Source organism: Atractosteus spatula, chromosome 6 (genome assembly GCF_055471065.1).
Source record: "Atractosteus spatula isolate fAtrSpa1 chromosome 6, fAtrSpa1.hap1, whole genome shotgun sequence".
Taxonomy (NCBI): domain Eukaryota; kingdom Metazoa; phylum Chordata; class Actinopteri; order Semionotiformes; family Lepisosteidae; genus Atractosteus; species Atractosteus spatula.
Genome location: NC_142711.1, coordinates 41,126,655 through 41,141,581, shown reverse-complemented (window position 1 = coordinate 41,141,581; position 14,927 = coordinate 41,126,655). Strand labels below are relative to the sequence as shown.

Sequence of the window (14,927 nt, the reverse complement as noted above, 5' to 3'; positions counted from 1 at the left end):
ATGTTTTCTTGACCTTACAATGGATATAATTGATTGGTAGATCAGCAAATACTATTATGTCCAGGTGTAGTTGCAAACATATTACATAAAAGCAAAAAAGTAATCTACTGAACTATTTCCACATTGAATATCTACTTTAGTATTTGTTTTATGAAACTTCTTTTCCTGCTGCTGAAGACTTTTAATTGGTATTTGAGCATTCTAATGTAATGTTTCGAAGTTATACATTATACATAAAGGCTTGACACATTTGCTATTTGATTTATCATACAGGGTTCATTGAATGAGGTGAGAAAATTGGAGAATGGGTAAAAATGTTTACTTTTTATTTTTCACCCTTTTATATGATTGTTTGACACGATGTAAAAAGATACCTGAATATCAGGTCTTTGTTTATGCAATGTAAAGACTGTTAACGTCCAACTAAAAGCTCACTATGTTTATTTACTCAGACTGAGGGTATAAGAATCAGTTCAGGAACTAGTACAGAATCAAATTATGCATAATGTAATATGTATACTGCTGTGCATTAGTCTTACACATTTTGAACTGTTCTGCACTTTAAAATTATTGGGTTAAAATTTAGAAAGAAACAATTTTATTGGAAAATATAACTTATTATGTAACAAGTTTTAAACTCACAGTTATTATCAATCTATCTTATATAGCACAAAACATACTGTAGCTACATAAGAAAGTAATAAAGTACAGTAGATGATATTAATGATGAACAAAATGTGACAGTCGTTTACAATTAAAAGGTTAATATTTATAGTTTATCATGAATTATGACAATTGAAGACCATAAACAAATTAAATTACTTAAAGCTGAAGCTTAGTTTCTTCTCAATCAAATTAAGCTGTATTAATAAAGTCATTACAATTGGAGAAAACACTATGCTGATGCTTATTACAGGTATATACAGTATATACCATCTGATTTTTTAGCAATAGTGGGTCTGTATACAGTACATATAGTATACAGTAGTATGGGTACAGTACAGGGTAACTGTGTCAGCATGCATAGGCTGCAAAGGAACAAGTAATACTGTAGGTTTATTCCATGCTGAAAAGAAAAGAAAGAAAACAACGTTTCGGCCGTGGAGCCTTTTCTAGATGTGAAGAACCTGAAGCACCTGAACCCTCACACCTGAAGAAGGCTCCACGGCCGAAACGTTGTTTTCTTTCTTCTCTTTTCAGCATGGAATAAACCTATTACTTGTTCCTATACTGTGGATGGTCAATGTGACAACTGAATACATCTTTCGCAATTCCCCCTTAGCTGCCAACCAAATAAAAATTAAGGTTTTCCTATTGTCAGTTTAAGTAAAGTAATGTGAAACTGTTTAATAATAAGATCAACTCTTAAAGGACAAATAGGGCACTTTTACTGTTATTGTACTAATGCAAACGCAAACATCTTCATATCACAAAATGGAGAAAACTTTAATATAAAACATAAAAGATATATTTCATGTTTTTTCACCAGAAACAATCAGGCTCTGTGAACAGTAAAACCACAATGTGATAAGTATCTTCTTTATCTAACAAAATGCTGTGTTTAAATACAATGAGGGTGTTTCAATAAATAAATTGCCAAAATCACTTGCTGTTGAAAACAGATTACCCTGACGAGTCTGAGTAGGGTGCTGTACTACCATCACCTTACTCATCATCATACTGTGGTAGGGCAATTCCTGTTTTTGTTCAGACCAGTATTGGCTTTTTGCAAATGTAGTCAAAGCACTACAGGTTTTCAGCAGGATATGTCTGCCTGCAAAGGACACAACACCGTCTGAAATTCATCATCGGTTCTAGGGACTGTCAACCATATCAACCCTATGCCATGTCATGTAAAGATGTAGGTGTGCTGAAGTTGCTTTGTTGACAGCAAGAGCTGTTCAAGATGATCAGTGAACTGGTAACCCAGCATCCTTCTCCACAGATGAAAATACTGTATTTGCTTCAATGAAGAGAAGGCAGACATTGAACTCTATTATTGCAAACTCATGTATGTAATGGTTAACAGTTCACGTCATTGTCCCTAGGCAACTATGCAGTTGGATTACCAGCAAGTGTGTACCCACTGGATACTGAAGCACAGATGTTCACAATGCCATACGTACTGTACAAGGATCTATCTGCTACATTTGTTGTGCTGCCGTGCAGAAAACCTCAGTCTGCCAGTGTACTTTCCAATCGCTTAAGTGTCTTAAAGTCACCTGTCAAGAAGGAAATTTAAGAAAAGTATAGAAAGTCAGTAAAATGTACCAAGCTGTTGGCTACACAAGCTTGATACAGATTTCTGTGACTCAGGATTATATATTGATATCATAGTGGGACTTACGCATAAACACATTTGTGGATTTCACATGTCTTATGGCCATATTATTGCATGGCCTTATTCATGATTATACCTTTAGCTGGTTTTGCAGAAATGCTGGCAGTCTTGTTACCTTATTTATTAAAACACCCTCATAATAAAGTACTGATATTTTTTTTGCCTCGCATCTCAAAATAATACAGAATACAATTTAACAGTAATGCAGAAAGCACCAAATTTAAATTTAGCATGTCCTTTTTTTAGTGGATGGATAAAAAAATATTGGATAAATAACTTGCAAACATAGCCTTTCTTGTATTTCACTGAAATGACTGTTGAAATGGGTAACCTTTAAATTGTCAGTGATTTTTATGTTAACCTTTTTTTCAGAAAGTAGAAATTTCACTCTTTCAGCACATAAGTGACAGCATTTGTTAACCTCAGTCTGCATTGCAATACATTTTATTTCAATTTCCAGCTGCTGAATTCACCTAATGTTCTTCTGCATTTCAGGGTCACCCAAAGGTGTGTGAGAAACTGAAGGCCCTGATGGTGGAATGGGCTGAGGAGTTCAGAAATGACCCCCAGCTCAGTCTCATATCTGCCATGATTAAAAATCTCAAAGAGCAGGGAGTGTCCTTTCCTGCTGCTGGCTCTCAGGTATGAAACCAGCATGCATGTGAGAATTGCTACTAAAAAAAGCAGCTAGTAGAGTTATTTCACTTTGAAGCACCAAGAGCAAATATTTAGTTCTTTTAATTCCATCATAAACCACGGCCTACTGCCTCATTATAAATTCATTGTTTCTTCTTTGGAGATTCTCTAAGAGATCAGATAGAATATTCCAGATGAGTTCTATCAAAGACCATTGTGCACCATGTACCAAAACCTGGAAATTTCTCAGGCTGTGTAATCTTCAGTATCTTCTTAGATGTACTAATCACCCAAGCATCCTGTTTTATGCAGTACCTCGATATAGAGCACGGTGAAACTTTCATCATAAAGAGTAAGAGACACAGAAATAACCAAATGGTGGCTTCTTCACCTTGTGCCAAAATAATTGCACATAATGACAAAGCTGACTCTACTGTTTTTTTTTTCCTTGTTGCAGGCAGCAGAACAAGCTAAAGCAAGCCCCGCTCTGGTAGCTAAAGACCCCTCTACTACTGCAAATAAAAAGGAAGAAGAGGACTTGGCTAAAGGCAAGTTCAACCTTTTTATTCAAAATCCAATAAGTCTTAAAAAATGGCAGTAAGTCAAAACAACATAATTCGCTGATATTTGTTGATAATTGCACAAAAACGTATGTTGTGTCTTCTTATGGTTTAACTCAATAAGTTGGAACTGTTCATGATATATCATCTACACATTAAAAAAAAACATTAGTTATGTAATATTTACAAATTTGGAGTGTATTACACTATTTTTACCATATATATACTGTATATATTCTCCTTGTATTTGTTATTGAGCATTTCATTCCTGGTGAAGTACATGTGGGTATATTATGATCTCTCTTTCATATGCAGCTATAGAGCTGTCATTAAAAGAGCAAAGGCAGCCCCAGTCAGCCCTCTCCAGTCTGTACCCCAGTGCTTCCAGCCTGGTAACAAATCATAAATCGGAGGGCAGAAAAGTGCGAGCCATCTACGACTTTGAAGCTGCTGAAGATAACGAACTGACTTTTAAGTCAGGGGAAATTATTACAGTCCTCGATGACAGGTGAATAATCTTTCTTATTTCTCTTTACACCCCTTTCAAATAGCTACAAAGATAGAACAAAGGGCAAATAGATATAGAACAAAGGGCAGGGTGCAGTTCTACCTTATACTCTATGCTTCTAGGACCGGCTCCAGTTTGCCGTGACCCTCACCAGGAATAAGCAGTGTTATGATAATGTATAGCTTTAGAAACAAGTCGTTGCACCGTATTCTTTTTCTTCAGTCCCACACTATTCACGTTTTGTGCCCATTTTATTGTATGAGTTTTCCAATTAAAAAAATGTCCTGCTTTTTCTGAGAGATTTTCTGTAAATCTCAGTCAGTTTATAGCTCACCCAGCATGTTTAGTTTTTTTTTTGTCATGTGCTTGTTTAGATCATTCGCACAGAGTAGTATAATCGTTTCTTTTTCTTTTCACTTGTATTTGTTCTTTACCTACAGCAAAGTGTTTGGGATAAACCTTTTCTAAAATCTACAGGAAGATTGTACTGAAAAGGAGAATAATATGAATCTAATTTACTGTATGTTAATTTAGTTAGCCTGTATTTTTTCAAATGCAGTAAAATACAAAAAAAATATATAATAACCATTCCCTATACAAGCTCCCTTCAAAAATCCCCTACTCCAAACTGGGCCTTTACCTAATAACCTGTAAAATATGGTCAAACAACTACTATGTACACCTCATTTATGTACGGAAACTTATTAGCGCAGTTTAAACGCAATTGTTTATCTGTGAACAATGTTGCCTACTACACTAATATATTGCATTATATATGCAATAATATTGCCCCGTGCAAAGTAGCATTGACTTTAACAACAGAATAATATTGTTACACTTCTCTTTTTTGAAAAAAATAACGTAAATGAGCGCGTGTACTGTCTTTTTTTATACATAAACAGAGTGTCAGTGAGCATTCCTGAACAACCAGGATACATTAAAATATTTGTTAGGTTCACACGAGAATGATATCTTCTGAATTTAATTATTTTCTGAGATATAAATTTGACATTACAAACCAGCCTTTAAATTGCACTTGGTTTAAGATAGTAATGGTATCAGTAGTTACATGGAAGCTCTTTGAAACTTGAGTCCCTCTTGGACTCCTGTATTGGAAAGAAGTACCAGATTTTAATGAGTCTGCGATATATACATTTTGACTAGATGTTCTCTAAACTTGTAACATCCAAAACATACAATGTATTTTCTCTAACTAAGCAAGTGTTGCATTGATACAGTAGCCTGAAATACTGTAAATGCATTTACAAAGAAGTACTGTATTAGTAACCTGAAATGGAACATAGTAAAATAATTCTGTAGTTCTGGTGTCTTTTTTCGCTTTGTATTTTTCCCACAGTGACCCCAACTGGTGGAAAGGAGAAACATATCAAGGAGTGGGCTTGTTTCCTTCAAACTTTGTGACTGCTGACCTGACTGCAGAGCCAGAAATGAGTGAGTTTAAGAAAGCTCTACATCCAGTGTTTTGTTTTATAAGGAAGATTAGATGTAGATAAATATTAACTTGTTTTCACAGTAAAAACTGAGAAGAAAACGGTACAATTCAGTGATGAAGTTCAAGTGGAAACTATTGAACCTGAGCCAGAGCCAGTTTATATTGATGAGGTAAATATGTTCAAACTTGTCCCATGCCACGCTTTGGTTTGCATCAACCAAATGTGTATTAGTTCAGTAGATGCATGATGGTGGTACATGATGTGATAAGCATAACAAACAAGGAAACACCAGTGATCCCACGGTTGCATTCTGTGTTGAATACAGTGAAATAGTTGTGATAATAGTTGTATATATAGATTCCTTGTGTCCAACAGATCTTTTGGTTTTTACAAGTAGATTCTATTGAAAACAATACTGTTTCTAGACTGCATTTTGAACACATTGTTAAAATCGCTTTATTTTTCACAAGTTTCACATTTGACATGAGGATTCTGTGCACTAGAAACCAGTTTTGAAGAATAGTACAAAAACTGTTAAGAGGTTTAAGGCATTGCTTATAATTTTCAGGAAAAAATGGATCAGTTGCTACAGATGATACAAAGTGCAGATCCTACAGACAATCAGCCTGATCTCACAGAATTGCTTCAGCTGGAAGGTAAAACGATGTAAACCCAGTGGGTTTTCTGGAGCTTAAATCTTTCATTCATGGAATACAATTTATCAATGAGAGATCATACAGCATGAGCATTATACAGAAGAATTAAGATATTGGAGCAGACTGAAGAAAGGATATCTGAGAGGCTTAAGGATTCTACCTTTGTAAAGGGAATACATAAGGAGACCCTGTTTGTTGTTTAATTAACTTCAGCAGTCAGAGCGCAAGGATAGTAAAGTAAACTTGTTAAAAATTATCCAGGTGCATTCACACTTGAAAACACTTATTCTTAAAAGAATTGCCAATGCACTGAGCCATATTATGGTGGCATACCATATTGTATAATGATGGATGATTGAAAATAATGCTTCAGGCAGTAATAGGACCATATAGATTGTAAGATGGTAAGCTCTTGGCTTGCCATATCTGACTTCTTTTGTTGTTTGATACATTTTAATCAAAGAAATAGTTAATAGCCAGCAAACAAATCAGAAAAGTAACTTGCCTGGTGTAAGCCAACATTGTTTCTAGTACTATAGATTTCTGGTCTAAGTTACAACCAGTAACATTTGCTTTTGCTATACAGTATTTCTTAGTCACTGCTAGTGAGAGAACACTGTACTTAACATTTAGAGTTTTATTCAGTGTTACATCTATTAATAATTTTATATTGAATTTTTTTTGTATTATAGTGGCTTGCAATCAAATGGGACCTCTCATTGATCAAAAACTAGAAGATATTGACAGGTATTAAGCATTCTCCTAAATTATTTTTGTTAATTGTGGATATAAGGTAATGTAAATATTCTTTTTTCTGATTGTTCAAAATCATATTTCGATTAAATGTTTTTACCTGTACAACTGTGTCCTGTTAAAATGGAAGACTTTTACAAAATTTCGGGAATATAAATATTGACCTACATCCTTGGAATAATAATTAGCACTTTCTTACCATTTGTTCGAAGAGTGACGGCTGCTTGCTTCTTCTCTCAGGAAGCACTCTGAGCTGTCAGAGCTGAATGTAAAGGTGATGGAGGCCCTTTCACTGTACGCCAAGCTCATGAACGAAGACCCCGTGTACGCCATGTACGCCAAACTGCAGAGCCAGCAGTACTATATGCAGCAGCCTGCTTCGGGAACACAGCCGGTATAAAGTTTTTTTTTTTCATTCTCTTAGGTGTGAGCTAAAAGTTTTTTAATCTGATATATTCTTAAACTTCCATTTGAAATATTGTGAATGTGTGCTAATCATTGTTTTTAACAATCATAAAAGATAAGTGACCTGGGAAATGTAGTATTAAAACTACCCCCTAATCCATACCAGCCATTTTTTTAAATGACCAAATTTTTAGTTTATTGTTTATAAACTGAAAATGTTCTAGTGTGCCAGGATTTGGCATGACATGAACGAAACACAATTATGTTGTACAGTATTAACACATTCTTTGTATTTAAACCAACAGAAGCCCAAAAACATACAGTATAAGTGTAGTTTTTCCGAATTACCTTTTTAATGTAAAAACTGTAATGATCACACTTGGTCACTCAAGGGCACTCATTCTCTTCTTGTCAAATAGTTCCAGTGTGGCTTTGGCTTTGTGTTTTAGGTCACTGTTTTAATGAAATATGAATTTTAAACCCAGTTTTAGATCCTTGACTTACTTAAGCAGGTTTTTCACCAGGATTCACCTCCATTTTCCCTGATTCCTGTGAACCTTCCCAATGCCTGCTGTTGAGAAGCAGATTTGATGTGCCTCAAATTTTCAATATGTCTCATCAGGCCACAAAACCTTGTGTCACATGTCTACATTTTCATTTGCATAGTTTTTTAAGTGTTCAGGATTCAGGATTCTTGCGTGCTCCAGGTTTTATACCCCCTCAAATGGACCTGGACATTTTTCAAAGTGTGGGGCAGTGAGGAAGCTTGTTTGCTTATTGATACCAGTAACCTGTTTTTGCTCTCTGAGTGTTTTTAGCTTGTCTTTTCTTCTTACTATGAATTTTTCACACAAATGTGATTGATTAATTGTGTGTTGCAAAATGTTGTTTTTAATGGGAATCATTGTGATTTGCTGTATTTTGTAGTCTTATGAACTTAGTAGGAAAGGTTAGGGTGCGAGTATAAACACCCTGTGTTTACTTCTAGGGTTACCCAGGTCAGACACAGAGCAGCACATATGCAGTGAGTGGGACTGCTGCCATGGCAACAGTCCAGGGATACAGTGTGCCACAAGAACAGCTGGCTTCAGTGAACCCAGGGGGGCTCCCCCCCAGCCCAAATCCTGCCATGACCTCACAGTCTGCTCCTAGGTAATAGTGCTGTTTTCAGCTTTCGGTATCCTTCATTGCTGATATTGGAGGAAATTCTGTTTATAGGAATCTAATTGGATATCTATTTATGTGCCATTTGTTAGTGTTCAGGAACAGTATATCATTTAAACACAATTATCATTAGTTCAAATTGTTTCATTAGTAGAATACTATTTTACAAGTATTTTGAGATGAGCACCTCATTCTTTGTTTTAGAGCTATTTATCCAAACACCATCATCTAGAGTCTTTAGAGTTTTTGTGGTCTTAGTTATCTGCTCTGCAAGGTGTTAAGCATGTAGTAGAGCATTTTAACAGTAATTTTCAAGACTTATAAATAATAGTGTCTCTGCTGTTTATTTGGACTAGATGAAAACTATTACAAATTACTGAGCTTAGATGTATTGAACAGCTATAACATTCAAATACACAATTTAAATGCTGATAACATCTCTTTTGCATGCATTTAAAGCATAAATGTTGAAAATAGTACGAAGCTTGTATGTGCTTTGTATTTTATAATAAATACAGGAAAATATCCTCAGTGGATTTTATTGCTCTACCTGGCTAAGTAGCTGTAGTCAAGTGAGACTTGATGCCTCATTGAAAAATAAGTTTTACTAATGAGAAATCTATGGTTCTTAATTTATAAGCTTTTCAAAATGTTCTTATTTATAAAGCTTAAAAAATAATATGTATTAAAGTAAATATGAATATTTTTTAATATTTTGAACCAAAAAACACCCTGATTTATACAGTGTGACATTAAAACTGTTCTTCATTCCTAGTAGAAGTCAGTGAGGTATACTATACATTGATCGGATTGATCACTTGGGATAAAATCCGGACCTTTTTGAGATTTTGAGATTTTTCTCAATATGTAAGACTTGATTCAGTCAAGTCTATACAGTTGTATCACATAATGTGCATAATGACATGATTGCAAATGTATTCTCTGTGTTACACCACTGCTGAGAATTGGTTGCCAAGTGTTAGCTCATGTAAGTAACAAAATTCTGGTTCTTGTTTTCATGGTCAACCAGCACGATAGTGAACTCGACTCCGGGCACTGCATACATGAGCCAGCCTGCAGTCTACAGTCCCCCACCAAATGCTGTGGCTGTTTCCAATGCTGAAATGACCTCCTACCAGAATGCCAGTGTGTCCCAGATGTCAAACTACACCCTTGCCTCTCAGAGTCTTCCCCAGCCGACAGACAGCCAGCAGCAGTTGCAGTACTCCCAGAAAGTACTGCTATAGGACTTTGGACATTAATCTAGCATTTATCATCTGGATCATCTCCCTTTCGTAGAAGAATCTGATTGCAGGAACTGATCACAATGTGCAATGACTGGTTAAGAGGGGTTCTATTTTTTACAGAACACTAAAATGAAGGACAATAGCTTAGGTTATTTTCTTCTATGTAACAGGGTTTTTAGTATTCACTGAAAACTCAACACCAAGTATAGTGCGGCTAATATGATAAATTCAGAATAGGTAAGACATGTATGTTGTACATATAACGGAATGGGGGCGTTTTTATTTGTCATTTTGGCTAGCCTTTTTTGATCACATCGGCAACTCTTACTCAGTGTTACATTGATTGATGGTATAGTAAATTTGTCTAAGAAATTGATGTTTTTGTAGTGTATTTTAATTTATATTTGATTTTTTAAGGCAGCAGTATAAGGAATGTATTTAGAAAATATTGTCAACATGATATTCTGCATTCTTCGGTTATTTTAAACTACTGTTTGAAAAATCCCTATGTGATTGTTTATCACATGAATTCCATCATGGATGGAAATGAATGCTTTAATGAGAACAATAAATGAAACAAACCTTGACCAAATCCCACTTTGCAATATTTATATAGTAATTAACACTAATTGGGACATGTGTCATAAGTTTGAAGCTGAGAAACAAGATGTTTTAGTTTAATTATTAAAAAATAAAATGGGCATCTCTGCTTTGTTTTCAGGTTCAGGGTTCTCCAGTCACTGTATTCGAACATTCAAATTTCAGGAAAACATTTTATGCAATATGATATACATTGAGAAGCCTTTGGACTGTATCTTATGAAGTTGGGCTCTAAGGAGCTCATTCTAATCTTAGTTATCTCAGGTGCACTATGAGTTGCCACATATCTCAAAATTTCAAGCACAAAACATAGAGTTCATTTCAAACCCCTTTTTTTTTTAGTAACCGGGTCTCAGCTCTTCTTCTCTGAGAGGGTGTTTTCTCTACAATTAAAACTTACCCCCTTCCAGATTCTAAAAAGAAGTTTTCGCGCTGAGTTTTCTTGGAATTTTAGATAAGAGCTTAAGCAGCCCTGATCTAATGAAATTTGTGGACCATATCAAAACTTTGTGTAATGTCCATGACCAAGTAGTTTTTTCTCCTAGTAGCAGGATCACCAAGCTTATATGACATAAGTGCAGATAATTAATGTCACTAGTACCCTGAATGGTGTCACAGTATCTCTGATGTAAAGAACATTTTATTTGTACTTATTTTAATAAAAGATCAATCACTCAGCATAATCCTTGTCTTTTGAGTGATGATTTTTTCTCTTTAGTATTTTTTAGTTTCTCATAATCAAGATGAAGGTTTACTGCTACAGTATGTCATGTATTTCTAGCACATTTGGAGACAAAAATACAATTAATTTACCTTGGAATCAAGATTCAGTTTTTTTTTCCATGATGTGCCTAAGAATTACACAGTACAGTGACTTGAGCACCTGGATAAGATACTGTAGAAGAAGTGTGTGATCTTTTTATCTCCTGTTATATTTATGCTTGGTGATTTAACATTGCTGCTTTACTTTATGAAGGTATTGAAGGATGCACAATAAGATAGTAAACCTACTAAAGTTTGTGTTTTACATTTAGCTTTTAAATGACTTGACACAGGTGACAAAGTTACATTTTCTGATATATACTGTATGAAATGTGAAATTCTGTGATTTCCATGCACTAAAAAAATATAGAAATCAAGGAAGAGATGCAGTCCTGTCAAGAATGTGTTGTATTTAATGGTCTACAAAACACGTTGCAAATTACGTATTCAGGCATTGGATATACATGTACAGTATGTACTGTATGTGTGTATAAACAGTAAATGTGCAGTATTTGTACTAGATTTGTACTCTATAAAATTCATGCATGTGTATGTACAGTACTCGATTCTGTCAAATTAACGCCATAGGGGTGCAGAATTGCCATTAATGAATAAAGGGTTTGTGGGTAGTGTGACTCATACTGCAGCAGCATTGCAGGCACACTGTAGGCAGATAGTGTGTAGACTACCTTTGCAGTGAGTCATGTTAAAAACTTAAAGCAGAGCACACAGTCACACACTTAAACATTACAATAAGAGATGAAATTATCAGCTTTAAAAGTAAAAGGGAATTTACCGAATTATACTGGATTATAAAATTATTACACTAATAACTTCAACTAAACTCTAAGGTTCGGATGTGCCTGGGATATTACACTACCTGCCTGTGACTGAAAATCTTGAAACAGTGGCACATCATTAGCACTATACCTCCTGGGGCAGGGCTTGGATTGGTTGGCCAAGGATCGCTTGTTGATGAGCAAAACTGCAACCCCCTGGAAGTTCAAGGGCAGCTGTAGGCCCATGGTCAGTCGGTGGAGGACATGACTGAGTTGGTGGATGGGATGGAGTACCCTATCTGCACTTGTTCAAATACTGTATTACACTTTCAGCAAGTTGAGAGTGATCATCATGGCTAGGCATGGCTACTGACTTGGCTAAATCTTTGATATTCAATGTATGAAATACATATAGGGAAATGTACCGTATTTTGTATAATAATGCACAAATAGTATGTTATTAAGGTTTTTTTTTTCATGGTGCTTCATGTGATTAAAACACTTTATTAGCTATATTGTTTCCACATAATGAAGATTTCCTCACAACCCCTTCTTGAAGATGCTTATGGATTGTCGTGTATCTCAGCCTTACTGTGTTTAGATGCTGAGGACTGTGTATCCAAGGAATAATGCACTACAGGACAATACCAAAGAATACTAACAATTCATTGTTTAAAGCAGCATTTATCATGCATCTTCAATTTTTAATTTTTCCTTTATACTGTATGTATACAGTAAATTAGTTCATCTCCCATCATTAAATTAATTTCAGAAGACATTTATTTTTCTGAACTTTTAAACTTTTCTGTCAAACTGAGATGGATTGACTTTAAAAGCTTCATTATCTTGCACTACAGTATATTTATCAGTTCCCTCTATATGCTAGCTGAAGGTATTGGAAAGCTAGTCTGATTTAAAAAACAGAATTTGTAACTGTTTTGCCTAAACCATTCATTGGGCTTCAATAAAAAATAATTTTGTACATACGTCAGCTGCAAAGTTGAATTTATTAAAATGCATGAAATTAAAAACGTACAGCATTAACTCGGGCAGATCAAAATGCACTGAATGTTAAAATCAGAATTCAGAATTCAAGCAAAGTATCTCTCAAATGAAATAATAGATGAAATCTAAGATTCATTTTAAAATACATTTTCTGATTTCTACAATTGTGGTCCCTACTCAAAAGATTTAATATTATTAACTCTCTGATGTGGTTTTGGCAACAGTGCCCTTTGCTAATTACAAGCACATAGCAAAATCTTGATAATAATCTAAAGCATACTGTAAAAAAAAGATTGAATATAAGACCTGCACACAAAATTAATGTTCTTGATTGACCATTACAATCTCTAGTCTAAATATTTATTGTTCGAATTTAAGAAAACAGTGCACAGGTGGAATCTGAAAAGGATATGAAGAACCTAGAGCTATTTTGTCTGGAAATCCCCTATCAAAAATCCCCCTCATAATAGCTAAAACCTCATAGCACAGTACTGGAAGTGTTTTGTCAGTGTAATCTGTATCAGCGAATCTGTTTACAGAGAGGGTTTGTAAAATACTAATTTCAAGCACGTGAATGATGTTTTTTTATTTAAAAAATACTTATACATTAAAAATATAGCTCTGTACATGGCTATTATGATTACAATAAGACTTTATAGTTTTTTTAATCTTTTTTGGCTATATGATTTTTTGTTCTTATTTCATTGCGGGTATAAATACATATAGAGAGGAGAGCACTGTAGTTATTAAACAAGTTGTGTAAGTATAAGATGCTGTTGTTGGTGGTGTCTCTGTGATTGGGCTGGATATTCTGGACATAGACCTGTCCTTGTAAGCAGATGAAACAAGAAATCATTCTTACACTGGTGAAAAAGACATACTATAATTCAGACATTTAACAGTACATACATGATTTAGTATACTACTGTTACAGTAATTATTAACATACTTTTCACATTTTTCAAACATTCATGAGAACTCTGATAATACGTCCAATTATTTTTAAATGCTTTGTTGTTTGGCATAGAGAGTGGTTACATGTAAAATATCCTTTTTGCACCTTGTTTTTTTCTGCACCATTTACAAGCACATTTTTATATAGTATTTACTTCCCGAAAATGACATTTTGGTTAATTCTGATGGAATGTGGCTTCACGCCATTATTTCTGAAATAAAATCCTAGTACAAAAACTCCTTGTTTTGTCCAGTGTGATTAATCTTTACGATAAAGTTGATTATGAAAAAAACTTTTTTGTCTGCCTTTTTTAACTTATAGAAAATGATAATCATGGAAATTATTCTGATAAAAAAAGTTCAGTTTGGAGTGTATTCAGTGTAAGGAACAACACACAATTCTGTGTTTGGATAACAAAATGTTGTCATGTTTGTAAAGGAAATTGTCGTGCCACTAGATGGGGCTCAGTGGCAAAGTTGAAAATGGTGAAGATCGTGGTTGAAGTGGTGAGTAGCAACTGTGGTGAGGAGAATTTTTAGATTGGTAAAAAATACCACAGCTAATTTTTAAAGAAGGTAATTACATATATTTGAAAAAGTTTGAAAGGAAATTAAAGGAAATTAGCATGTTTTCCCATCTTAGTGTCCTTTATAACTTTGCATTTAATACTCCTATACTCTCCAACAGGAATCACAACCCTATTCCCTTTCAACTGTGGGTGCCAGATGCTTACGTGTGCCTTGAAAAAAGTATGATTCTGAAATTTATGTCATTTCCAATTTTTAATGGCCACCTTTATAATTTTCTATTCCAAATAATTTACATAAATCTGAAAGGGACCCGTTTGCATCTCCTAGCTCATATTTAGTATTTGATTCTACATTTAATAAAAGTGTTACTTCTAAGTCTTTCATAGTTCACATGCAAAGGCGATTTTTGAATGGGCAAGTTGAGTTCCAATAGTGCATTCGGCTCTGAGTAACACCAACTCACCAAACTTATTTAAAAACCATCAACACTTCTAGTGCAATTACATCAATGTCTCGTAATTGCAATCTTTTTTCAGATTAGGGAATTTTGCCTCTTAAGGATATGTGGAATT

General features: G+C 34.6%; 1 protein-coding gene across 1 annotated transcript in view; it reads left to right on the top strand.

Moving 5' to 3' along the window:
• colec12 (collectin subfamily member 12) overlaps nt 1-11,003 on the top strand; it is a 126,083-nt gene extending 115,080 nt beyond the window's left edge. The window contains exons 14-24 of the mRNA XM_088918159.1: nt 274-288; nt 2,837-2,983; nt 3,435-3,525; nt 3,853-4,045; nt 5,403-5,497; nt 5,580-5,668; nt 6,068-6,155; nt 6,848-6,902; nt 7,149-7,302; nt 8,302-8,465; nt 9,508-11,003. Of these exons, the coding sequence (XP_088774285.1) occupies nt 274-288; nt 2,837-2,983; nt 3,435-3,525; nt 3,853-4,045; nt 5,403-5,497; nt 5,580-5,668; nt 6,068-6,155; nt 6,848-6,902; nt 7,149-7,302; nt 8,302-8,465; nt 9,508-9,724 (1,308 nt within the window). The 3' untranslated portion in view covers nt 9,725-11,003. The remainder of the gene's footprint in view (nt 1-273; nt 289-2,836; nt 2,984-3,434; nt 3,526-3,852; nt 4,046-5,402; nt 5,498-5,579; nt 5,669-6,067; nt 6,156-6,847; nt 6,903-7,148; nt 7,303-8,301; nt 8,466-9,507) is intronic.
• Nucleotides 11,004-14,927: the final 3,924 nt, after the last annotated feature.